Source organism: Hippoglossus stenolepis, chromosome 3 (genome assembly GCF_022539355.2).
Source record: "Hippoglossus stenolepis isolate QCI-W04-F060 chromosome 3, HSTE1.2, whole genome shotgun sequence".
NCBI lineage: Eukaryota > Metazoa > Chordata > Actinopteri > Pleuronectiformes > Pleuronectidae > Hippoglossus > Hippoglossus stenolepis.
Window position 1 is genome coordinate 24,481,377 of NC_061485.1, and position 25,612 is coordinate 24,506,988.

Here is a 25,612-nt window from a genome sequence, read left to right on the forward strand (position 1 = left end):
CTGTGCAGCTCCAGCTGTGAGAACACACTTTGCTTTATAGCCCCCCGAGTTTGCAACATGCTCCCCGCACTTGTTTTATCATTAGCACAGTTACACTTCTCTGAGTAACAGACATGTTTTCTGCCAAGAAACACTTAAGAGGTGTTAATCATCTATAACGAGCTCTGTAAGCAACAATGGCTGCTTAATGGAAAATTCAGAACCCCATCTATCCACAATGGAAGTTAGGTCTGTGCAATATGGAAATTACAACAAACAAGTGCATTGTGGGTGCAGGTAGGCTGCCTGCCATGGGATCTGCTGTGAATGAAGGTGTTGTGAGGTTCTAAGTCAAGACCTGCAATGTATCCTGCTCATTTAGACTTGGTACAATTCTATATCTCTTTCAAACACGCACACACACACACAGTCGTGTTCCCATGACTTTAAAGGGCGTTACATTGACTTACATTGATTTCCTGGACATTTACTCTCACCTTAACCAGTTAATACCTTGAACCCTAACTCTAACCTTAACCTTAAAACATGTCTTCACCTTAATGATTTACGTTATGGGGAATGTATTTTTATCCCCATAAGGAAGACAAGTCCTCATAGTGTGACTTTGCAAACAGATTCAGGTCCCCACAACATGAGGAATACCTGAAAAACACATTCACATCTACCCTAAACTAATCACAACAATCGCATATATATATATATATATATATATATTTGAAAGCATATTCACAATTCACCAAAAGAAAACCTCAGGTAAAACTTGTGAGCCAACAGTCTGAAAATATTTTAAAGCTCCCTTTTACTATTATCCTTCCAAAGCCCTCTGCCTCCACCTAGTGGTGACAAGACATACTGAAAACTTACCAAGAAATGTGGACACAACGCTCGGCATCCTTAAAAATAAAAACAAATTTATTAGCAATCACAGGAAGAGAATGCATAACATCTATAGGCGCATTTGTTGGAATAAAAACGCTAACTTCTTATTTACAAAGTCTGCAATTGAATGTGGATAAGTTCAGCACATGCACATACAAATTGCAAATAGGCTATATTATCATGATTACTACTACACAGGTAACAAAGCTTTCCCCAAATTACCCACACAGTCACCCAATTATACAGCCCCTCACTGCTGCTGTGGTCCCAACAATCGACATCTAGGATTACGACGATCACAGACAGACACAGCACAACATGTGTGATAACAGAGTGTGCGATGGATCTGTAGAACTAACATTACAGTGGAATACATAAGCCATGTAGGCCTACATATAGTATTGAAGCAGAAGGGATACCTCACCCCCATCTGGTGACACACACAAAAAATTAACAGATCAAGATGCACTGGCCAAGCAAGGGGCAGATAGATGTACAGTGGTCGAATCTGGGAGAAATCATTGTCTTGTCGCTGAAAGGAAATGAAGAGTCAATCAATATGTCGCTTTTAGAGGAGCAAAGCGTCGTCCTGGGACTGCTAAGACTTGTACAAAAAAAGACATCGGGCTCCAGACGAGGGCGTGGCAAGGCGTGGCGGATATCAAGCATCCAGCACTTTACTGAACTGAAGGACTGTCCCGTCGTCGTCGTCGTGACTAACACCGGCTTTCTGTTGTCCAACCCGAACAAAGTAGGGATTATGACACAGACACACACCCATACAGCTTTCAGACAATTTGAAAACAACCTGAGAAGTGCAAGCAAGAGTCAGCCCACATGTCAAGCTACATACGAGTCACAGGCTACAAGTGAAACAACAATTAAAAATCAACCACACAAAATGTAACATTTTCTTATTTCATCGCACGTTCCCGTCATCATTCCTCATTTTCCACTGTGGGTACAGTCGTGTCTATTCTCAGACATCATTATGTGTTTATATGATTAGAAAACATAAAATGAGATTGTCTAGAGGTGGTGTTAAGTGTAATCACGGGATTTATGCTGTCTGTACCAAGTGTTTTGTTTTATTTATATATGAGTTAGAAGTTGCCTTGGGCCATAACTGTCTGATTGGGACACTCACTTAGTCAAAGGCACTTAAAAATCTGCTGATCTGTTATAAGATTTCTGTCTCAGACACAACAACCACTCACAGTCTCACCTTCCATTGATCTTCATGTTGTGTGTAAACTTTGATTTAAGTCACTTATTAAAATGGATACTTCCATATGCCACGCCGGCTACATTGCAGAGGGTTTATCAGGACTTGAAGGCATTACCGCGAGCAACCATCGTCGTTTTGGCAATTAACTGTTTAAAAACTACAATCGCACAATCTCTCAATGTAAACAACCAAATGTTGACAGGCACCGAAACAGATGTTGGACTGTGGGATTGGAGGAGCTCCACTCGAGCTGTGGAAAAGTGCACAGCATCATCATTACCTTCCTTTGTCGACGGAAACAGAAGCCATTTGGAAAATAAGGAAATAAAAGAAAGACAAACGCTTTGATGTTCACAGACACAGAGCGTGTCCGTAATGATGCAATAAGGCATGATGGGTGTGGACAATCCACCTTCTAGCACAGTACTGAGACTACTTTTCAGGACTCCAGATAGTTGGGAGGGTTGGTAGTGCTGTACAGGGGGCAACACATCTATGGTAGTGTAATAGGTGGTGCAGGTGGTGACAGTAGTGAGCGGAGAGAGAGAGAGCGAGAGAGCTGGATTACTTCACGGAGACAGTGGAGGGGATGACTGTCGAGGACCCGTGACTAGAGGGCTGAGGCCAGAGCTGCGACTGGGGACAGCGTCACTTTCAGCTTCTCCTGGACTTTGAGTGCTGGATGAGCCACTGCAGTGTGATATCTGCAGGCAGGAAAGACATTTAAGACATTTAGAGACTTCAGCAAGAACATACTATTAATTTGTAAAGATATCTTTTGGTTTTTTCCACCTTTATTTTTAGGACAGTGGACAGTGAAAGAGAAATTGAGAGAGAAGTGCAGCAAAGGGACAGGTCAGAATCGAACCCGCTGCCACTGCAGGACTCATACCTCTGTATGTGTGTGCATTTAACATGTATACCCATTAGGTCGACTGTTACCTCATCATTACAGGTTCAAATTCTACGGTAGTAATGGGACCTTTCCTTGTATCGTCAATGTTTTATGTCCATTGTTTGTTTCATTGTTGTTAAGCTCTACAGGGTCTTACTCCATATCATCTATTATGTTATTGTCATTATCTGTTTTACTGTAATCTATCTATTTTCATGTATTATTTCTTGGTATTTTCATCATTTTATTTATATTTCAATTTTTCTTACATCTGTGTAGTATTAGCTGGTCAGTAATCAGTAAAAAGCGTTTTGACTTGCACCACCCTGTACGCAAGGTGCAACACAACAAGCATTGGACTGACTGATTGGGGATTAATGTACAAAACACAACGTGACATTATCCAGCTGAACTCTGGAGCACCAACTATGACTTCAGATAGGTGGTTTCTTTTGAGGCAATAAAGAAAAGTATCACAATCCATTGTTTCCTTACATTTTATGTCAGTAGCATCCAAAGAGAGAAAAATGGTGAAACTGCTCCTTACATTTGATATGATCATGTGATCAATGTGCCAAGGTGAAACACTTGATAAGCCTGAAGTGATGCTAAGCCTGAAAACTCTCTCTACTGGGACCAGGCTAACCAATGAGGATGCATTTCTGTGTCAATGTAAGGCAAACTAATTAAAACCTCTTTAACTAAACAGAAATTCATGATGTTTCCTAAAAAAAGCCTGAGTTACTGAAGTAAACTTGCTTCACTCAGATTTTACCTATGTTGTCCTGCTCTTTGCAGGAGACAGAGTAGCAGCAGATCTCTCGGTCCTGAATGGCAGATAGGTTCCTGCAAAGTGGGAAACATAGAATTAAAATCTTCAAAACTCTTAAGACACTTATTTTGTAGAGCATAAAATCCTTCCAGTCGTGGATGCTGGGGGCATTACATGAGCATCTCATTCCAGAACCACCAGGAATAATGTCCCACACTTTGATATTGACTGATGTGATACACATGACTAAATAAACTTATGAAAGAAATAGCACATGGAGGTTTTACACATCCTTATCCTGGATTATCAATATGAGTACAAGTGCCTCACATTCTTTCAATGAGCTGCTTCTCATCAAGTGCGTTGGGTAGGTCTCGTTTGTTGCCCAGAACTAGAACCTGGAAAATAAGAAAAAAGGGAGAAAGAGCTCTTCAACATCCAGCACAAACGTACCAGAGTCATCACTAGGGTTAGTTACCGAACTCTGTACTATCAAGGGTACCGACCGAATTACGTCGCTAGTTCGGACGGTAAAAAAGTAATTTCTTACAGTTTTTACTGGCTCTGTCAGTAATTTAATATTCGATAAAATAAAAAAGTATGGATCATTATGTGCTGATCAATGTTGATATTGTGGCGCCATTTTTAACAAATATAGGTTTAAACTGTCAGAGACGTCAGCTGAGTCTGTGAGTGAGAGAGTGAGTAAAACGTGATCACTATCGGCGGTTTCCATTGTACTAGAATTTTGTTGGGAGGCAGAAGCGGCACGAAATTTGATGGAGGGAGACACCTCGAATTCTAGATGCAGAAAAAACCTTAGACGGACATTTTTTTTATATACAGAGAGAGTACCATTGGGTACCGGTACCGAATTCCAGGTACCTGCATCGGTTCAGCCCAGCCATAGTCATCATTTACTGTGACAACACAATCTAAAAAGAATTCGTCTCCCCCACAGGATTCACCCTTCACAGATTATTACTGTTAGGACAAAATTAAATGCCAGAGAGTGGTGTCAAGTCACGGCAGCTGGAATCTTATTGATTCAGCACATTAAACCCTGTCAAGTCAATTATCATGTCGGCTTAGATATTGAAAACTAACTTTAAAATTCCATCTGGGCTTCAAATGGCCGCTGAGTAAAATGTCATCAGGCCTGAGTCACTGTAAAGTCATCCAGCCTGAGTCACTGCACTAATTGCAATGATTACTATATATCCGTTTGTGCCGATAGTCACTAGATCAACAATCTAGAAATCAATGCGATCAACCACAAAGAGCCGGAAACATCATGAGTTGTAGGTCCAATAGCAACAAGTAGTCTCTTACAGGAATTCCCTGTAGTTGTGGCTTTTCTAAAAGGTTGTGCAGTTCATTTCTGGAAGCTTCTATCTTCTCTCGATCTGCCGCGTCCACCATGTAACTGCAAAGATAAAAAAATTACACTATTTAGAACAGAAATGTGTTTCAAAAAGCCAAATGAAATACTTTGCTCAAGTATTAACAGCAGCATAATATCTACAACTATGTATAAACACTGTTGTACGAGACAATACCAAAACAAGCCAAACATTAACAGGATGAATGTGCATTTTATTAGGCAAAGATTTTTTTCCCCCTGTTCTGTCAAGTTCCCCGCACAAAGGCCATGTGCTACATGCCGCACCACAAACTTACACAATTGCATTCACTCCTCTGCAGTAGCGCTCCCACATGCTTCTGAAGCGGGGCTGTCCACCTATGTCCCATATCTGAAGCAAAAAAAAGAGCACAAAGTCAATAGTGCAGTCATAAGCAGAACACAAAAAAAACATCAGTGCACCATTTTGTTCCTTTTATAAACTAATCATTGCACAATTACTGCTGTGCAGTGCAGAGTGAACAGCTCCCTGCAGGCACCAGTCCAGTATGAAATTGATTTCTGTTGAGCAGGGAAAGCGTCCAGCTGCACACTTGCCAGCCTACCTTTATCGTCACGTTGCCTTTGGTGACCTTCCGCATGTTGAAACCGACTGTGGGGATCATGTCTTCGCTGAACTGGCCTGACTGCACAAGACAAACGTGAAGAGGAAATGTTACATGCTACATTGTTAGAACTAGAAATACAGCACTGTTGTTGTATGACTCTGCCAATAACTGCAGTTTCAGTCTAGATAATTTTTTCCCAGATTGATAGGAGGTGGGAAATTCCCTAAAAGGCAGACTTGACACATCACATTACAAAGAACTTGAACTTTGACCACCAAATTCTAATAAGTTCATCCGTGAGCCAAAATAAACATTTGTACCAAATTTAAACTAGTTCCCTCAAGGTGTTGGAATATGATGTTGACAAAAATGGGACAGACAACCTGAAGAGATAAGGCCTCCACCCACTAGCTGTCACTCCATGTTTGATGATAACCATTCAATGACCAAGCTGTGAAGTGACTGTTTTAGCTCTACTGCCAAATTTTCAGAAGGTCAGTTTGGTTTCATCTCATTCAGGTCACATGAGATGTCTGGAGAAGTTGAATCACTTCTGTGCATCGGGGCCACAAGAAATTAGAAAATAATCTGATCACAGGGACAATATGAGCTACTCAAAGACTGTAGGTGCATTTTGAACACTTTGCCATTTCACTCTATGATTCATGCTGCTGAGATGATGCCATCTATGCATCAGCTTCCACTCAGCAACTCTACAACCAGCAATAGCTCTGACGAATCACTCGAGAAGTTCGAAGTGCAAAGAAAACAGGTATTTAACATTAAGCTGTGTCATCCATAGATACGCACACTATCCAGTCTTATAAGTAAAGTCAACTATTTGAAAAACAAACCATGAAAAGATCAATCACTCTACAAAGCCTTGGTTGTGTGGCTTAGATGTGGCCTAGTTGAGCAGCCTTTCTGTGTGTGTGTGTGTGTGTGTGTGTGTGTGTGTGTGTGTGTGTGTGTGTGTGTGTGTGTGTGTGTGTGTGTGTGTGTGTGTGTGAAGGAGAAAGCAGCTTTATTCAAACCTCACTGCAGATCACCTGATATGAACACAACAGAGGCTGGGAAATACTGAGTATTATGACGAATCCAGGAAATGGAGCATCTACAGAACTGTGACCTAATATCTGGCTTCACCTTAAGACACAGAGTGGACTGTCATGACAGACATAAACAACAGTGGTCCAATTGGACCCTCACCCAGCCAAGACCGATGAGGACATAAAAACATCAACTAGAACAAGGATTGCAACAAGTATCATGAAATATTGAAAGTTTTAACATCAAACAGGACAGACAGGGTTCCATACATGTAGATCTATCAACAGAGGAAGCATAAACAAGAGCCAGCAGCAAAACCTGACTCTGTTATATAGGCTTGACATACAATTAGATATAGTTCAAGATATCGATATATATGCAAAACTAAGCTCTGCCACATAGGCTTGGTAGACAATAGGGTATATAGAGATAGATATTGGCAAAAAGAAAATCTGCTATATAGGCTTAACATACAATAAGATACAAATATAGATATATGTAGATGGATAGGCCAAACTAAACTCTGCTATATAGGCTTGACATACAATAGGACAGATATATATAGATATATCTATAAATATCTAGAGAGAGAGAAAGAGAAAGAGAGAGAGAGAGAGAGAGAGAGAACTAATCTTTGCTTTATAGGTTTGAAATTCAATAAGATAAAGACATATCTATATATATCTAGATATATATATATAGATAGGCAAAACTAAACAAGACACAGATATATAGATATAGAAAACTGAAAACTAAACTCTGCCATACAGGTTTGGCATATAATAAGATAGATAGTTCTAAATATATACATACATATAGGCAATATAACTCTGCTATATAGGTTTAACATACAGTAAGATACAAATATATATATATATTTACACACATGTAAAGGCCGATCTAAACTCTGCTTTATAGGCTTGACAAACAATAGATATAGATATACATTTATATACATATAAAGAGGCTATACAGTGGCCCCAGGCCTCCCATGCAGCTAGATGACTTAAACACAACAGGTTGTTTTTCTAAATGTAGTTTGTCACTATTTTTGCTGATGTTTACAACCACCGCCGCGTCACTTCACATGACTACCTTCATGTGCACGCGCACAGTCACGCCAGCAACTTCGTCATTGTAGCTTTAGCCCAACAACAGCTGGGCTAGCAGTGTTGCTAACACAGCATTATGTGATGTTAATGAAGCACCACAGCGGTCCAGGCCTTAGCCACGTCCCTGACTGTCCGAACTCACTCTTTCGAATATGTAACACGTCCAAATACAGCCGCTTCCAGGTAGTAGCCCGGACCGACTCTGCCTGTTTGCTAGCCACTTACCGCAATCACGTTGACGAATGTGGTTTTCCCGGAGTACTGCAGTCCCACCAGCGTGAGCTCCATCTCCTCCTTCCAGAAGAGCGCCCTGAACCAGTCCAGGAGCCTGTTGATGAGCGCCAGCATGTTGGATGACACAGCAGAGGCTGCGAGGCTGCTGATGTGTGTCGGTGGTGTTGTGAAGTGTCCACACAGGAAGTGTCATGTGATGTGCTGCTGCTGCTGCTGCCTTCTTCTCTTGCCTGAGGGTTGGCACATGAGACACTGCACAGGCGTATTGCTGCCCTCTACTGTTGATTCATGTGAACGACAGACAATCACTTAAAGGTCCAGTGTGTAAGATTCAGGTGAAAGGGATCTATTGGCAGAAATTGAATATACAATAATCCTAGTGATGTTTTCACTAGTGTGTGATCATCTTAATTGTATGGATTGTTAATTTCTTTACCCTAGAATGGGCCCTTTATATTTAAATACTTTATATTTACATCGGGAGCTGGTCCTCTCTACAGAGGCCGCCATGTTTTTTACAGTAGCCCAAACTGGACAAACTAAACACCTTATAGGTTTTTATGACAACTGAAGGTTACCACAGGTTCTGTTTCATGTTTGGAAGTGGAGGGTGATGTGAGGGGTATTCAGCTGCAACATGCAAACTTCACCACTAGATGTCACTAAATTCTACACACTGAACCTTTAAGATAGGATAGGATCACAGAGACTATATTAATCCTGAAGGGAATTCTTGAAAAATATGTGAAAATAAAAATATATAGTGTAAATGCAGAACAGTATACCTAATAGAAATAAAGAGACTGTAAAATAATACTAAACTGTAGTGTCAATAGAAACTAGTATTAACAATGATAGTAGGAGTAAGAAATGTGAAAGTAATATTGCACATGAAAAAAATAAATATTGCACAATTTTATTTTCTCATTGTCCGATTACCAGTGGTCCTCCTTGCAGAAGGGGGATGAGTTATGCATATATTTATAATATTCTACAAAGCCCAGGCTGTATATTCCTTCAGTCTCTTAATATCAGTCCTGTTATCAACGTTGAGTAAAAACAGTTTCTACAGTAGCTCCCAGGTCTCCACTTCAGCTGGCAAAGTCGCTTTTTACTTATTCACCTCTTGATCTGCCCCGATCAAGATCCACATCGGGTTCTTCCCCGACCCAAACCTCCTACTTCCACCAAGTGTTTTTTGTGTAATCATACAAACAAACCAACTAACTAACCAACGAACAGACCTTGGCAGTAGTAAAAAAGGGTCATTTCAGATGACATGAAACCTATTCTGTCCTGTTTAAATTTACATGACACTGAAGCAGGAATGGGTTGCATAAATGCAGATGGCTCACTTTCCTTTATTGCTGCCCACTTTAGCCTCAGGCGCCAGATACACAATAACATTAGCTTGTTTCTGTTTTCTTCATAAACACATAGATTGTGAAAGATTTGAACTTTTATAAATGAATAGGATGGTAGGAGCTCTCTCTCCTTTATGACATGGTAGCTTAAAAAAATACATAGGGTAAATTCTGAGAAAGAAAAAATGGGTATAGCTGGTTACATACTCAGCAGCTCAGTCGGAATTTGTGGTACAGTGGTCTGAGAGACCAGAATTAGAAAATACTTTTACTTTCCATACTCCAGAAATGATCCTCTGCTCACAATACAGATTATGACAATCATGTCAGTATTCAAAACTTTATTAAGCTTGACATATAAATCACATACACACATGTCAAATTCCCTTCTAATCTCACCTATATATATATATATATATACATATATATATCGTGAATGTGCATATTAAAATGTTGTGTAGTTCGGATACACGAGAAAAATAATTGCGTTGTTGATTGCAGGAAGTTCAGTCAATCTCACGACAGCTCTGGAAAAAGATTAGAAAGGATGAGTCATTATCATTACTTCCTTTCTTATTATAAAATGGCTGGGAGAGAAATGAAGAGTGCAAACAAACTAGGGCTGGGAAATAAAACACTATCAATAATTACAGCAATATAATTTTCATCAATGGCAACATAACAAAAGTCCAATATACATCTATTTAAGTTGATCAAGTGTTATCATTATCATTATCATGAACTACTCATAAAGATGAGTTTAAAACCACAACCTTCACTCAGCAGCAAAAAACAGTCTTTAAACTTAAAATAAATAATAACGTGAAATGACCATTATCAATATTGACTACGATTTTTTTCTTAATTATTTTTATTTATTAATTTAGATATCATTTTGGGCCACATCATCCAGCCCTGAAACAAACGGATATACATGTAAGATGTGATGTTACCTGTTGCCTGATGAGTGACCTGTACTCGTCAGGATGTGCTGCACTCATTGTTGTTGTGTAGATGGTAATTCTGGGAGATAGATGCATAAACTTTATTCACACAAGCTATGTAAAGGTTTCTTACAATAACTGTGAAGCATGTACTCAATATTTTAAGCACCCTGACTGAAACTCTCAACTGCTGAACTATGGTGTCAAACAAAAGCCTTTTGACTATATTGGATGATTGGTGAGGGGAGGGCAAGGGATCTGAACAGTCATGTGATTCTGTGAGCAAAAAAATGAGAACATAAATAGATAACTTCCTTCTTAAATGGACAGCACTTACCCATTACACACTGGAGGCAGCGACAAAACCTGGGGGGACGACACAAATAAACATAGTCTCTTTTTTCTCTTTTTAAAAATGTGCACCATATATTATCTCCTCGTATCACGTGGACTTTGGCCCACACTTGCCTGATAAAGTGTCTCCAGGTTTATTTGTTCCTGGCCAGTGGCGTTCAGTGCTTTGTTGGCGACTTCTCTGAGAGATTAACACACAGCAGCAGTTTTATAACAGTAACAACAACACTGGATGTGGTCGTCATGTGACTTGACTCACCTTCGATGGTCCGTGGCTGGGGGAGGAAGCCAGTGGTCATAGTTTGTCTCCACTCTGTACCATCTAGAACAGGAACACACCATGCAATGTTCGGTTCCACTTGTGGAATCACACAACTCATTTACACAACTGCAGATATAATTTTTGAAGGGATATTTTCCTCTCTGTTTTGTAAAAAATGTCATATACCAAAGAAGAATGCTGAGGTAACGTTGTACTAACTTGTAATTAGACCTAGGAGTGCTAACCAAAAATAGAGAAACCAGTAAATAACTGCCATTGTTTCTGGCACATGCTCATTTTACAAACAGTGGGCGCGAAGTGAGATGTGACATCATCTGCCAAAACGCTCCATTTTACATGTACACACGGATGCACAGGACCCAACGTTTTAGAAAATCTGCACTTTGGAAGGCGTTAGCAAAAATCTCTGTTGTAGTAACTTAAGATTGTGAACTATATGCAATAGTGTGGACAGGACATAAGAGTCCCCTCAGATCCTGTACTTAGCCTACCTCCCGTTTAGGGGATCCAGGGGCCAGATATCAGCGGGGCCCGTCCGATCTCTGGTGATGACGACCCCTTCCCCGGGTCGTACTCCACCCACGATGTAGTACACCCCAGTGATGATGGGGATTTTAGAAAGATGCATCACTGCATCCTGGAAGTCCTCTGCTCCCTCCAGTGTCTGCATAGGTCACAAAAACAAGTCATTCACTTCCCTGTGAAAGTGTTCACTTTCCACTTCCCACCGAAACCTTCCTCATTACGCTAATAACTGATAACACACTCACCTCCCTCACCAACCAGCTGACTGGGGACCGCCCCAAGAGGAAAGCGGATACAATATTCTTCCACCAGTTATACCAGCGTTTAGAGCCTGAGGATAACAAACAAAAACAATTCAAACAAATACAAGAGGAGGACTATTGGACAAACTTGACTGCTGAGAGGAGGTGTGGTCTCACGTCGCTCGTCACCGGAGACAGTAAACTTGTTAGGACTCTGTCCCGTCCACAGTCCGACATAGCCCGCAAAAGAAGTTCCACGGTACATCACCTGAACAAAAGGTATATTTAGTCTATCCTGGACATCACATCATCATGCAATAACTTGCACCTGCTAAAGTTTACAGACTGATCCTCCTCAGCTATTTTAGTTTGAGAAGGTACGAGCTGTTAACTGTGGTAACCTTCAGTTGTCTTAAAAACTCACAAGGTGTTTAGTTTGTCCAGTCTGGGCTACTGTAAAAAACATGGCGCCCTCTGTAGAGAGGACCCGCTCCTGATGTAAATATAAACTTTTTAAATATAAAGGGCCCATTCTAGGGTGACGAAAACAATAATTTGTACAATTTAGATGTTACACACTAGTGAAAACATCACTAGGATTGTTTTATATTCAGTTTCTGCCAATAGAACCCTTTCACCTAAATTCACATACTGTACCTCTCCATTCTTGAGGAAATCTACGTTCATGGTCAGATTCATGAGAATAGGGTGTGGATAGTCGAGATTCCTGCCGTGGTACACGTTCCCACTTTTGTCCTGAGCGACGATGCTGGTGCAAAATCTAGGGGACGCACATGAGTTTTGTTTGCATTAGTGGCCTTTTGTCTCAATCCTGCACACTCAAACAATTCTGCGTGGTGCTCGTGTCTCAGCTGTGAAGGCTGAGGTCGATTTAACGCCATACTTACGCAGATATTTCATAGGCAAAGTTGAGAAGGATGACGTCCGAGATCTTTCCCCCGAAGTGGGAGGCCATGCCGCGGATCTCCCCGGCGTAAGGCTGAGGGACGTACTTCTCCAAGGCCGACACCACAGGGGCAATCGCATGATGCACCCATTTTGGAACGGTAGAGCTTACAGAAAATAAATAAACATGTGAATGAATGAAAATAGAAAAACAAATAAATTATTAAAAGACAGAAACCTGAGTGTATAATCACTGTCAGCAAAGGTATGATTTATGATTCCATTAGAAGTTAGTTTACCCAACGATTAAAGCCTGGTATATTTGAAGTTAAAATGTTATCATTTTAAACCCACCTCACTTCACAACTGTTTTTAATGTGTGATCAATTATATGTATTATAAATGTCTAGTTATTAGCTTTTATTTGCTTCCCCTGGTTTATAACCTGTATTAAATGTCTTTCAGCAGTGTTACAAGCACTATATAATTAAAATATATTGTTTTATGATGTGTTTATATTAAAGGGATAGTTCACCCAAAAAACAAAAACTCACTCATTATCTCCTCACCACTATGCCGATGGGGGGAGGTGTGAAGTGTTTGAGTCCAAAAAACACTTCAGGAGACTCACGGGTAAAAAGTGTTTCAGCAAAAATCCAATACAATTGAAGTAACTGTGGACCACTTCTTCAAACGTGTAAAAAACAACAGGAAAAAACATAAAGAGCCTCCATACTGCTCCTGTGTTGTCATCCAAGTGTCTGTAGGCCCCAATATTCAAATTCGACTCAAAACGAGTACATTTACACCGTAGTGTTTGGGCTAAACATGGACATTCAGGCTTAAAACATGTGTAAATAAATGATGCCATTTCGAGTCGAATTTGAATGACCACAGGAGCAGTATAGCGGCATTTCCAGATTTTTTCTGTTTTTTCATTTTTGGGTGAACTGTCTCTTAAAGTAAATGTTTGGAGTGTTCCGATATTTGTGGTTTCCTTCCCTGATGTTTATCCCCCCCCACTTTATAATGACTAATCATTAATGATAATGTAACAGAAAGTTAAACCTTAGATAAACCTGTCATTACAGTGCAATAGAGTATTTTCCAGTGTCAAACACGTATTGCTCTCATTTCTAATGTGTTTACAAACTTGGTGGTCGTGTGTGTGAGAGGAGCAGAACTCACTCGATGACCTGAGCTCCAGCTTTGTTGAGGAAGTCTTTGTCGAACACGGTGAGCAGAGGTTTCCAGCGCACCTCTGGATCTTCATCCAGGCTGATGTTCAGGGTGGGAGGAGCGAGCTCTGCCCGGCACAGCACCCCCAGCACGTGCAGGAGTCCCAGCAGCAGCAGCAGCGCACACTGGACCATTATTCCCCGAACGAGTCCCGCAGCCTGAACTGACGAGAGTCTGCTGAGGTCTGAAGACAAGCCAAAGAGTCAGGGCGACTTCCGCTCAGGGACTTTCACAATAAAAGCTGGGTCTTGTAGTTTACCAAACAGGTTATTCAGTGAATCTCCATCAGGAGATTCACTTTTTTATTTCAGGTGCAACAGGAACATTTATTTTGTTGCTGGTTGTGTCTGTTCTAGAGAAGGAAGAGCACAGACGTGTCTATTTTACGGAGAATTAAATGTCTGTTGTCGTTGATTGTGAGGTTGTCATCAGTTTGTGTGTTATTGTGAGAAGTGTCGTAGTTTAGTTAATGACAGCATATTCAGGACTTTGGTTCCCCCGCTGGTAATTAGCTTTTTTTTCTTCTTCTCGAAATACTTTGTCAAAGGACTTTTAAAATATTAAATAACGACTCAATCCTGGTAATATTACTTTACAATGACTTTATTTGATAATATCACGACTTTGTTAAAACTTTTATTTAAGTAAAGTAATTTATTGCGAGAGTATTTTCATAATGTTAGAACTTTATTACAACTTTCTTCTTGCAATATTAAGGCTTTCTCATTAAATTTCGACTTTATTTTTGATTACTATTTTATTCTTAACTACGACTTGATTATTAATCACGACTTTAATCTTGATTACGACATATTCCCCTAATATTATGACATTTTCTCCTTTAATTATGACTTTATTCTCAGTCCTGATACTTATGATAATGTGGTGCTGATGTACCAAAAGATTTCATTATTAGTTTTTTTATTAAAGTAGAACAGGCTGCTCACCCCTATAAAATGACACATGGCCACATCATTCTCGTAATATTACGACTTAATTCTCTAAATATCTGATATTTTACCCTTTAATTGACAATAATACTCTGTTGTAGTGTTTGATTCCACAAAGAAATGAATGCAGACATACAGTAGACCACTATAGTTACACATGACATGTATTTAAGTCTGTATTATAAAGGCCTAGTGTAGCAATAGCAACAGATCTACCAGACAATCACGGGTGACTTTTCGTTTCAAAGGTCTGTGGTTTCATCCAATGGTGAAGTGAGAGAAGTTCCTGGCCGGGGTTTCACTGCTATTCATGTGCTAACTGGATCCCAACTGCGTGCCAAAACCAGAGGTTCGTTCTCCACAATGCAGAACGAACACAGGCGACAGGCGACCGTGGACTTCAGAGGCTGCAAACATCCTTTAACTGCCGGGAATAAGGGACGTTTGCAGGCGTTAACGGGGTCGAAACTCCGGTTTGTCATTCAGTGGATGGGCTGGTTTTCCTATTGCCCCACCAGGTTGTCCCACCCTCACAGGGACACACACACACACATCCACACATACACACACGATGGAAAGTAAAAAAGATCTCCAAAATGCTGATATGTAGGGCACAACAGGACTTACAAGTTTATTACACTGCATGAATGTGTACTGTGCTACATTCACGAACTTGAAAAACAAATTTTGAATGTGCAATTCAAAAGTAACTCGCTGTTAATAATTGTTTGCAGCTATACAAATCATTACATTTGTTACTAACAGCGAGGAAGAGGCTTTTTAAATCAATAAATGCAGCAATGCTGTTGTGACATAACCTTTGAACTTCTAACAAAAATGAACTGTGCTCTCTATCAACTAAAGCTGAAATGGTTTTATCTTTGATTTACACTACCGTTCAAAAGTTTGGGGTCACCGAGACAATTTCGTGTTTTCCATGAAAACTCACACTTTTATTTATCAAATGAGTTGCAAAATGATTAGACAATATAGTCAAGACATTGACAAGGTTAGAAATAATGATTTTTATTTGAAATATTAATTTTGTTCTTCAAACTTTGCTTTCGTCAAAGAATGCTCCATTTGCAGCAATTACAGCATTGCAGACCTTTGGCATTCTAGCTGTTAATTTGTTGAGGTAATCTGTAGAGATTTCACCCACGCTTCCTGAAGCACCTCCACAAGTTGGATTGGCTTGATGGGCACTTCTTGCGTACCATACGGTCAAGCTGCTCCCACAACAGCTCAATGGGGTTGAGATCTGGTGACTGTGCTGGCCACTCCATTACAGACAGCATACCAGCTGCCTGCTTCTTCCTAAATAGTTCTTGCATAATTTGAGGTGTGCTTTGGGTCATTGTCCTGTTGTAGGAGGAAATTGGCTCCAATCAAGCGCTGTCCACAGGGTATGGCATGGCGTTGCAAGATGGAGTGATAGCCTTCCTATTTAAAATCCCTTTACCTTGTACAAATCTCCCACTTTACCAGCACCAAAGCAGCCCCAGACCATCACATTACCTCCACCATGCTTGACAGATGGCGTCAGGCACCCTTCCAGCATCTTTCACCTGTTCTGCATCTCACAAATGTTCTTCTGTGTGATCCAAACACCTCAAACTTTGATTCGTCTGTCCATAACACTTTTTCCAATCTTCCTCTGTCCAATGTCTGTGTTCTTTGCCCATATCAATCTTTTCTTTTATTGGCCAGTCTCAGATATGGCTTTTCTTTGCCACTCTGCCTAGAAGGCCAGCATCCCGAGTCGCCTCTTCACTGTAGACGTTGACACTGGCGTTTGCGGGTACCATTTAAAGAAGCTGCCAGTTGAGGACCTGTGAGGCGTCTATTTCTCAAACTAGAGACTCTAATATTCTTGTCTTCTTGCTGAGTTGTGCAGGGCCTCCCACTTCTCTCTACTCTGGTTAGAGCCCGTTTGTGCTGTTCTCTGAAGGAGTAGTACACACCGTTGTAGGAAATTTTCAGTTTCTTCGCAATTTCTCGCATGAAATAGCCTTCATTTCTAAGAACAAGAATAGACTGGCGAGTTTCACATGAAAGTTCTCTTTTTCTGGCCATTTTGAGAGTATAATCGAACCCACAAATGTGATGCTCCAGATACTCAACTAGCTCAAAGGAAGGCCAGTTTTATAGCTTCTCTCACCAGCAAAACAGTTTTCAGCTGTGCTAACATAATTGCACAAGGGTTTTCAAGGGTTTTCTAATCATCCATTAGTCTTCTAAGGCGATTAGCAAACACAATGTACCATTAGAACACTGGAGTGATAGTTGCTGGAAATGGGCCTCTATACACCTATGTAGATATTTCATTAAAAACCAGACGTTTCCACCTAGAATAGTCATTTACCACATTAACAATGTATAGAGTGTATTTCTGATTAATTTAATGTTATCTTCATTAAAAACAGTGCTTTTCTTTGAAAACAAGGAAATTTCTAATGACCCCAAACTTTGAACGGTAGTGTATATTGACAGAAGCTTCTGCATCTGGTTCCACTGAAGTTTTCTTGTCTTCCCGCCCTCTGTGTGTCTGGATGAGTGGGTGTATTACGACCTTTCTCTTTAGGTCACCATTTTCTTTGATGGGTGCTCATGAAGTATTTTGAGACTTTTGAGAAATCAGCTTCCTGACCATGACAATTCTCGCTGTTGCCTTGTCCACAGTCCATGCACTGTTCTCAGCAGCAGTCACCATGGAGGCCAAGTCCATGCACATTAGTTCCACACTTATCCCAGCCTCTGTGACACCCAGTTCATAGTTAGATGTTTATTTGCCAGCTAAATAACAAAGTCATTCTTTTTGATGCTATCATATTTCTGTGGTTTTGCCGGTCTTTATCTCATGACGATGTTTTTTCACTGCTTGGTTTACACTGGTGTCACTGTTTTCTGAGTGTGTGAACAGTGAGGCCAAGGCAAGCCCACATCCTGCCAGTTGGTAGAGGATACGCTTGAATAAGACTGTGAACCAAGTGAAGATGAAGAAAAAAAACTATGTAAATGAAGCATTAGCTACTAGGGTGAGGGTTTGGGATGATGAGGATTCCTACTACCTGTCCAGGATGTACCCCACCTCTCACACAATGTCAGCTGGGGTTGGCTCCAGTCCCCTGTGACCTGAGAAGGATAAGCATTAGATGGATGAAATACAGAGTGTCTGTGACTCTCAAGAAACAAACAGATTCTTGTGGCTGTAGCCTCATCATGTCAGTAATCAACCTATACTCAATTGTAGTCACTTGGGGGCAGCAGAAACAAGCTGTAAACATAACACTGACATGTATTTACCATTGAAGTTTGTGAGTTGATGAACTTTTTTGTAAAGAGTGACTTATATATACATCAAGCCAATACAAGACTCATTAGCACCCAATTAAAGTGGCGTTCATTTCCGTCCAATATTCCACCAACTCCTGAGAGATATATCTGTCTCTTGAGCTGCTAAATGTTCACCTGCTTGCTGCTGACACTGTCTGTTTGCTGTGTGGTATCGGGCAGGTAGTGAACAGGCTGGGTTTCCTCAGCTGTCTGCTGCAGGTGGAAACCAGACTAACAGATGTTTGTAGAGTTGCGAGCAGTGAAACACAAAACAATGAAGTGAAAGCCAGTGCCCCATAGAGCCAAGATGAACTAAAGAGGTGGTTGATTATATTATATGAGATTGTCACTATACAATCCTTTTCATATATGATCTATTATAATATAAATGATTGACTTTCACAAAATGACTCCAAACCATCCAATACTCTGCCACTAGGATCATCCGCCACACCAAATCGAGAGACCACATCACACATCTCATCCAGCTTCCGGTCCAACAAAGAATACTTGACAAAATCCCAATTCTGTGGGTTCCATAGTGAGTTTCTATCAGAGTGAGCCTTTAGCGGCTCTGCCACCTCTATTGCCACATTACAACGCAAAACACAGGGTTTGTATCAGTCTACCCTTCATAACATCTTGTGTCCCCCACTAATACATTGTCAACCTTTGGTTTTACTTTCACTAACTCAGGTGTGACTTCAATGTGTTGATTTTGTTTGTTTTGTTCTTGTTCACAAATGTGCCTCGAAACCTGTTTTTAACTCTGATTTTACTTTCAACTATTCTTGTGTCACATATGTTGTATTAAAAGGTGTTTGTGTCTCCTAATCTGATACTACATTACATTTCGTTTAGCTGACTCTTTTATCCAAAGCGACTTACAATAAGTGCATTCAACCATGAGGGTACAAACCAGAACAACAAGTGAAGTCTTCTTGTGTGACGTGTCTAGTTGACATCCTTTTTTTTGTGGTAACATTCTAGTCTAAACAATGTTTCGTTGCAGCTACAGAAGTAAAATACTAACATTTAGTTTTACTTTAACTATTGATGTGTTTATTTATAATATATATTCCTTCGGTGTTAAGAAAGGCTCTGTGAAATTATAATAAAAATAATAATAATAATAACAACAACAATTATACTTACTTTAATTATTATTATTATTATTATAATAATTATTTCTAACAAAATGCAACAAAATATATTTGTGGAAAATTATTAAACTGATAAGATCAGCTCACAAAGACTTATGTCCTCTTCAATCTCTATTGTATTCAACACACAGGACAATGACTTTGGTTGTGTGCTCTAACAAACCAGGCTCACTGGTGTGAAAACAGCAGCTAAGTGCAGTGCAATTCCACAAGATGGTGCCAGTGTAGCGTTTTGGAGCTGATCAGGACCGTGAGGCCTGAGGAATTTAAATCACACACTAGTGTGTTGATATAACTTCACTCATCTGCAGCTCAAATGACAAAACACTATTGTGATTGTAACAAAAGAAAAAAACTGGCATTTCCACATTTCTCAGAGAGGCATGGTGTGGGTAGTAAGTAGTGCATGGCATATGCTTCTTATATTCTCACAGTTACTACATCTACAGCAATGTAAGCACCCAGGAAACAGCAGCCAAACAAGCCACAGCAGGTTGGCGGTGATTAAACATCCGTATTGTGAAATATGGACGTTAATCAAAGACTTACGGGCCTCGCCGCCACAACCTCAAATAGCACTTCTATCCACTGTGGTGTTCTCAAGTGGCCATACCTATTTCTGCTTCTACTCATCACACTTTAAATCATGGTGCCGTTGCTGTCACACCTTATACGTACCATATAAACTGTATGAGAGGGAAATCAGGAAACCATAAAAGTGAATAAAGTGAATTTATTGATTATGTCTACATTTTATCTGTAGTTTCTGAGCTAATATCGTGGCTCACAGGGTCAGTTTTCATATTCGTGAGAGTATGTAGTAAACAAAATCAACTCCGCGATTATGTGTTGAGATAAACGTTGCAGTGATAAAAGATAGTGACATGGATATATAAATGCTCACCACACATAACTCCTGGGAAAAGCTCTCGAATTTGATATGTTTACAGGCTGTAATCTAAGACATGCTATTGATTTACAGAGGCTCTGCTGCTTTATGGGTTATGTAAGTGTTATGTAAGTAAGTGTTGTTATGAGGAGCCGTCTGCTCGGCCGGCTACAACACGTTTAAGCCATCAGGCAGTGAAAAAAAACAAATTCCACGGGGGAGGGGGAAAAAAAGCTTTATTAATATTTTAATATTTATCAATAATACTTTATATACAAAATATGTACAACAAACAACCTTGTGTTACATTTTTCAAAATAAATCCCAAATACCTCTATCTATACAAAACTATTATTTTAGTTTGAACTTTACATTCACTCTCTTTGCCACAGACACAACATTTAAAGCAAATACAGTTCAAACACCTGTTGTCGTTGTGTCTGCATTAAACGAGTAAAGGCAACAGCATGAGCTAGAAGGTCAGGCCTTAACTTGACTGGGAATTTACGGGCAATGACGCACATACGCTAAACACTGTACACGTTCTGTTGCCGTGTACAGCAAAGAGACTGCCTCCACCTTCCTCTCGCAATGCGGATACACTCAGCGGGTCACGTATCAAAAATAGAGATGTATGAGTAGTATAAACAACAACAACATATTACAAGACATTACTTCACAGGACATCCATCTAGATGCACAAATAGTCGTGACTCACAGATTAAATCATAAAAAAAGCACATACGGCCGCATCGTCAACAGACATGAGTGACACGCCCTGCACGCCAACAACGCCCTGGACATTCTTTGAACATCGTGAACACTTGTGTTCATTTAGCTCCAAGGTAATTTAAGGGTGAGAGAAGTGAAGTCTTCTCGTGTGACGTGTCTAGTTGACATCCTTTTTTTTTTTTGGTAACATTCTAGTCTAAACAATGGTTCGTTGCAGTTACAGAAGTGAAAAACACTGAGGGTAGATCCTCCATTCACAGACCTACAGCAGGTATTTAAGCAGCATCTACATGGGGCTTTTGTTCAATCTTTACATTCATTACAGACTGCTGTGTGTGTAAAAAAGTAGGTCCAAATAAAATATATGTTTCTTTGGGAGGGGGTTGGTGTATCTGTGTCCTACACGCTGGGTTTACCTCTGACATTCAACAATGTGCGTGGAGAAGGCGAACCTTGCTAGAAACAGGAAAAAGAAAAACGCTTTAATCTGATCACGTTCACAGTGTTTCAGAGCCGTGCAGCAGGTAATATACGAGCCTCTGCATGGACACTGCAGGTTGCCCCCAGAGATCCTGTTTGAATGTGTGAGAAGCTGATGATATATGGTGGTTTCCAGTTGGGGCTCTTTGCTGGGGTCAGTGTTCTGATGGGCCAAACAACAGCGGTGGTTTGAAGGGAAACCAGTTCAGAGTCTTCTCAGTTGAGCCGACTATTTAACCCCGTTCCACATTTGAAGGGCAAGGTTCCAACAGAAAGACTTCTGTTTAGTCTTTGGTTTCCAAGTTCAAAGGAGGGACCTGCTTTAAAGCTTTGTGAAGAGCAGGGGAGTCCATGGCGGCGTGGTGTGGGACCGGAGACCCTCCCCTTGAGGACATCACCAAGGATGAGGGAAGTGTTTCTAGGGGTAGGCTCACTGAGGAGACATTCATGCCTGGGTACATGACCGGCATGCCCCCTGTGTACCAGCATTTCTCCAGCATGGGCAGATACGCTGCGGCTGCAGCAGCTGCTGGGGGTATGAGGTAGAAGGGGAGGCAAAACGGGGGCTGGTTGGGTGAGAAGCTCATGTAGCTGCCGGGGACTCCTGCCGTGTGACCGGCGGGGATCTCGTCCTCTGTCGAATCAGACCTTGACTTCTTGGCATGTGGCTCGTCACCCTCCTGCTTGATGACACCGGTCGTACATTCAGATGAAGCGTGCTTGAGTCCCCCCTCTCTCGCGTGGCTTTCTGACCACTGGGCTTTGGGGTCGCGCTCTCCCCCGTACCCGCTGTCTGTGTCTGTGTCACTTCCACTTTGCTCCCCTGTCCCGTGGGGGTAAGTCCTCTGAATGACAGGAACACAGTTCTTGGCGGTGCCCTCGGAGGCCCGCGGGGGCTGTCCTGCAGATTGCTTCACCTTCACTGTAGCTTGAGGGACAGACTCCTCTGGATGCAGGCTGCTTTGATGCTGCAGGACTTCGGCTGCTACTTTTTGGATGTGGCCGATGACATGGGAAGCGGTCAGGTCCCTGCTGCTTTCTTGGTTGGCCAGATAGTGCAGGACCTCTTTTGCACACAAGTGAAACCCAGAGCGAAACATCTCCTCGCTGTTCTCTGCACCATCACCTCCATGATCACCTGGAAGTTTAAAAACACAAGGTCAAGAAACTTTTCGCACAGTTTTAATGCAATAACTGACTGGTCTGCCACGTGCAAAACATCTGCCTTTGCTTCATGTCAACAAGACACCACGGACATGGGACTTACTAATTTGCAGGTCCTTTTGCAGCGCCATGATTTTCTGCTGCTGCTGGTCCAGGAGGGTACTCAGGGCTTTCACATGCTTGAGAGTGAGCTCCAGGACCACGGCTTTCTCCAAATGACCCAGCGTCTAAAACAGGAAGACCTTCGATAAGCATGTTGATCTTTCTTATGTAACACATTCTGCAGCTGAACAGAGGACAAGCCTCGGGTAGTCATGCAATCCACGTACGCACACACAGGCGCAGATACACACACACATGGGAAAATTCTCAACAACAAGCTCAAACATCTCAAAACTAAATAAAAACATTAAATAGAAAAAAATACTATCATGAAAAAAATATCTCTTCATGTTTTTTCGCCTTTTAAAATCCAAAAACTTTTATATTTTTTGAGACTCCAAATTTGAGTCCAGCAAAACCATGTGGCGTCTCAGGTTCCCTGGCCGTTCACACACACACACACACACACACACACACACACATGCCACATGTAGAACATATTACCCACCGTGAGCTTCAGATGTTCAGGCAACAAATCCTTCAGTTGGGCGATGCATTCGTTGATTCTGTCCCGTCTTTTCTTTTCGATCAGTCGGTGTGGCAGCTTGTAGGTCTCCTGGAGAAGGAGGACATGTTTTGTCAGTAAAATCCATGTTGCTAAATGCAGGAATATGATGCATTAAATTTTTTTTTTTTTTAAACTTTTATTTACCTTGCTCTCATCCACGCGCTTCATGCCCCTCCTGGGTTTGTATACATAGATGGGAAAGTCCATTCTTTAGAGAGAAGACAGAATTAGTTAGTTTTTACTTTACTGCTAAGCGTGCTTTACATACAGCTGGAGAGAATGGGAGATGATCAAATATATATAAAAAATGTCCTCTTACCCTGGCATGTCAGCTATATCCAGTGATGGGTGTTTGGGTACACAGGGAGGTGGTTGCGCACTCGTAATCCTCTCCATGTCGTTTTACTGCAAACCCCGAATGACTTCAAAAAGCCTTCAAATGCAGCCACGAAAATCCAAAAAGTATCTCCCGTTATCCAGAGCCTGTGTGTGTGTGTGCGTGTCGGTGAGTTCCCGCTCGGAGCTGGAGTTGTTGGGAGCCGCGCAGCGCTGTCACCTCAGGTCCGGACTCCGCTGCTGTGTGAGTGTGTGTGTCTGTGATCGAAGCTCCACGCCCGGCTGGAACAAGTGTGAGAGCTGGGTGGGTTTCTGACTACGTGTTAAATAAACCCTGTGACTACAGGCACGTCTCTCCACAAGAGACACTGACTCCGCTCCGTCACATGAGCCTCACGTGTTGGACGGCGCTTTCAAGTCCTCACACACCCCTCCCCTCCCTCCACGCGCGCGCGCGCGCGCGCACACACGCACGCAGACACACTCCTCCTCCCTCCTGTGTAGTGGCTGCTCCTCCGCCGGGGCTGAGTCTCGTGTACCACCATGCTCCGGCTCCAGGGGCAGAGGCGTGTTTGCAGAACAGAGCGTGTTTACAAGACAGGAAGTAGAGCAACAGTTCCCTCGTTATCAGCCGCCACACTGCAAATATGGCTGCACATTACACTGAGGACAACACTGTAGAGCCCCGGGCAGGAGCACAGACAACAACAGACAGGGAGAGAGGGTTCAGCGTCGTGGAGCAGCTCTAAGCTTCAGGCTTAAAGATCAGTGCAGGGACTTCAGACGAGATTGGAAAAAGTCTACAGGAAGATTTGGAAAAACAAGTAAAACGAGCAAGAATAACGATGACAACAACAATAATAATAATAACAGTTAAATTCAATTCAATTATTAAATAATAAACAATCAATCAATCACTCAATCAACCAATCAATCCTCCATCTATCTATTTATTGTAGTCTAGTCAAGCTCTGCCATAAAAAGCTCTGCCATAAAAACGTTTTATATATATATATATATAAATTGTTTGTTACAATTTGCAGTTTTATGTGTTTTGTGTATATCATTATATCAATATATATATTACATATTGTCACACACAAGTAGGGTGGTGACCACAAATTCATTCTGCAATAATATATTTATAACATATTGTCTCAAACAAGTAACAAATTCATTCTGCAATTATATATATATATATATATATATATATATATATATATATATATATAGGAATACACAAAAATCCTAAAACTGCATATTGTAACAAACAAGTATCCATGGTGACATGTAGGTAACTCCATATTATATATATATATATAGTATAATTTTTATAAAACTGCGTATACTGTTACAAACAAACAGCTTGGTCCGCCAAGTCTTTTTATATGTTCTCCGTTCGGCTGCCAGACATGTGCCACGCGCTCGGGATGGACACGGTGTAATTTCACACTGTACCCATTTGATGCGTGGCACGTGCGCACACTGAGGCGGGGCGGTGTGTTGTTGTGTTTTATAAAGGCTGCAGTACTAACACCGTATAAACTGGATGTCACGTTGAGATCCTCATGGCAGAAGGGGGGTGGGGGGAGAGGCAGAGTCAGAGAGAGAGAGAGAGAGGGCGAGGGAGAGGAGAGAGAGGGAGATAGAGAGAGAGGGAGATAGAGAGGGCGAGGGAGATAGAGAGGGCGAGGGAGAGGAGAGAGAGGGAGATAGAGAAGGAGAGAAAGAGAGAGAGGGAGATAGAGAGGGCGAGGGAGAGGAGGAGAGGAGAGAGAGGGAGAGAAAGAGAGGGAGAGAACGAGAGGGAGAGAGAAGGAGAGCCGAGCGGCAGATCCCTGCCGGTGACGTCACGCTCACAGACAAGCCGAGAGTGGCCGACTGCTCTGTCGGT

General features: G+C 41.4%; 3 protein-coding genes across 3 annotated transcripts; all 3 read right to left on the minus strand.

Moving 5' to 3' along the window:
• Window positions 1–890: 890 nt before the first annotated feature.
• Window positions 891–8,354, minus strand: arl8bb (ADP-ribosylation factor-like 8Bb). Its single transcript, XM_035152143.2, has 7 exons — window positions 8,133–8,354; window positions 5,743–5,823; window positions 5,455–5,528; window positions 5,107–5,200; window positions 4,105–4,172; window positions 3,778–3,848; window positions 891–2,811 (listed from the first exon to the last, which is right to left on the minus strand). The coding sequence occupies exons 1-7, from the start codon at window positions 8,253–8,255 to the stop codon at window positions 2,762–2,764; spliced, it is 561 nt and encodes a 186-aa protein (XP_035008034.1). The 5' UTR covers window positions 8,256–8,354; the 3' UTR covers window positions 891–2,761.
• Window positions 8,355–9,831: 1,477 nt separating this feature from the next.
• On the minus strand, window positions 9,832–14,193 carry LOC118104872 (N-acylethanolamine-hydrolyzing acid amidase). The gene is made up of 11 exons (XM_035152142.2): window positions 13,948–14,193; window positions 12,762–12,926; window positions 12,511–12,634; window positions 12,031–12,121; window positions 11,857–11,942; window positions 11,578–11,750; window positions 11,063–11,125; window positions 10,918–10,984; window positions 10,787–10,815; window positions 10,459–10,528; window positions 9,832–10,032 (listed from the first exon to the last, which is right to left on the minus strand). Exons 1-11 carry the CDS (start codon window positions 14,130–14,132, stop codon window positions 10,012–10,014), a joined length of 1,074 nt encoding a protein of 357 aa, XP_035008033.1. The 5' UTR covers window positions 14,133–14,193; the 3' UTR covers window positions 9,832–10,011.
• A 6,362-nt stretch (window positions 14,194–20,555) lies between these two features.
• Window positions 20,556–24,160, minus strand: bhlhe40 (basic helix-loop-helix family, member e40). The gene is made up of 5 exons (XM_035152210.2): window positions 23,702–24,160; window positions 23,527–23,590; window positions 23,323–23,430; window positions 22,816–22,939; window positions 20,556–22,686 (listed from the first exon to the last, which is right to left on the minus strand). The coding sequence occupies exons 1-5, from the start codon at window positions 23,776–23,778 to the stop codon at window positions 21,833–21,835; spliced, it is 1,227 nt and encodes a 408-aa protein (XP_035008101.1). The 5' UTR covers window positions 23,779–24,160; the 3' UTR covers window positions 20,556–21,832.
• Between the last annotated feature and the right edge of the window lie 1,452 nt (window positions 24,161–25,612).

Excerpts from the sequence above, each read along its gene's own strand:
- bhlhe40 (XM_035152210.2), bottom strand. The coding sequence starts at position 23,778 with ATGGAGAGGATTACGAGTGCGCAACCACCTCCCTGTGTACCCAAACAC. Across the intron at positions 23,431-23,526 it reads AGCGCGTGGATGAGAGCAAG|GAGACCTACAAGCTGCCACA; the intron begins GTAAATAAAAGT and ends CTCCTTCTCCAG. Across the intron at positions 22,940-23,322 it reads CTGAACATCTGAAGCTCACG|ACGCTGGGTCATTTGGAGAA; the intron begins GTGGGTAATATG and ends TTCCTGTTTTAG.
- LOC118104872 (XM_035152142.2), bottom strand. The coding sequence starts at position 14,132 with ATGGTCCAGTGTGCGCTGCTGCTGCTGCTGGGACTCCTGCACGTGCTG. Across the intron at positions 11,751-11,856 it reads TCAGCTGGTTGGTGAGGGAG|ACACTGGAGGGAGCAGAGGA; the intron begins GTGAGTGTGTTA and ends TGACCTATGCAG. Across the intron at positions 10,985-11,062 it reads CCAGCCACGGACCATCGAAG|AGAAGTCGCCAACAAAGCAC; the intron begins GTGAGTCAAGTC and ends TTAATCTCTCAG.
- arl8bb (XM_035152143.2), bottom strand. The coding sequence starts at position 8,255 with ATGCTGGCGCTCATCAACAGGCTCCTGGACTGGTTCAGGGCGCTCTTC. Across the intron at positions 5,824-8,132 it reads CATTCGTCAACGTGATTGCG|TCAGGCCAGTTCAGCGAAGA; the intron begins GTAAGTGGCTAG and ends TGTCTTGTGCAG. Across the intron at positions 2,812-3,777 it reads CAAAGAGCAGGACAACATAG|ATATCACACTGCAGTGGCTC; the intron begins GTAAAATCTGAG and ends TCCTGCCTGCAG.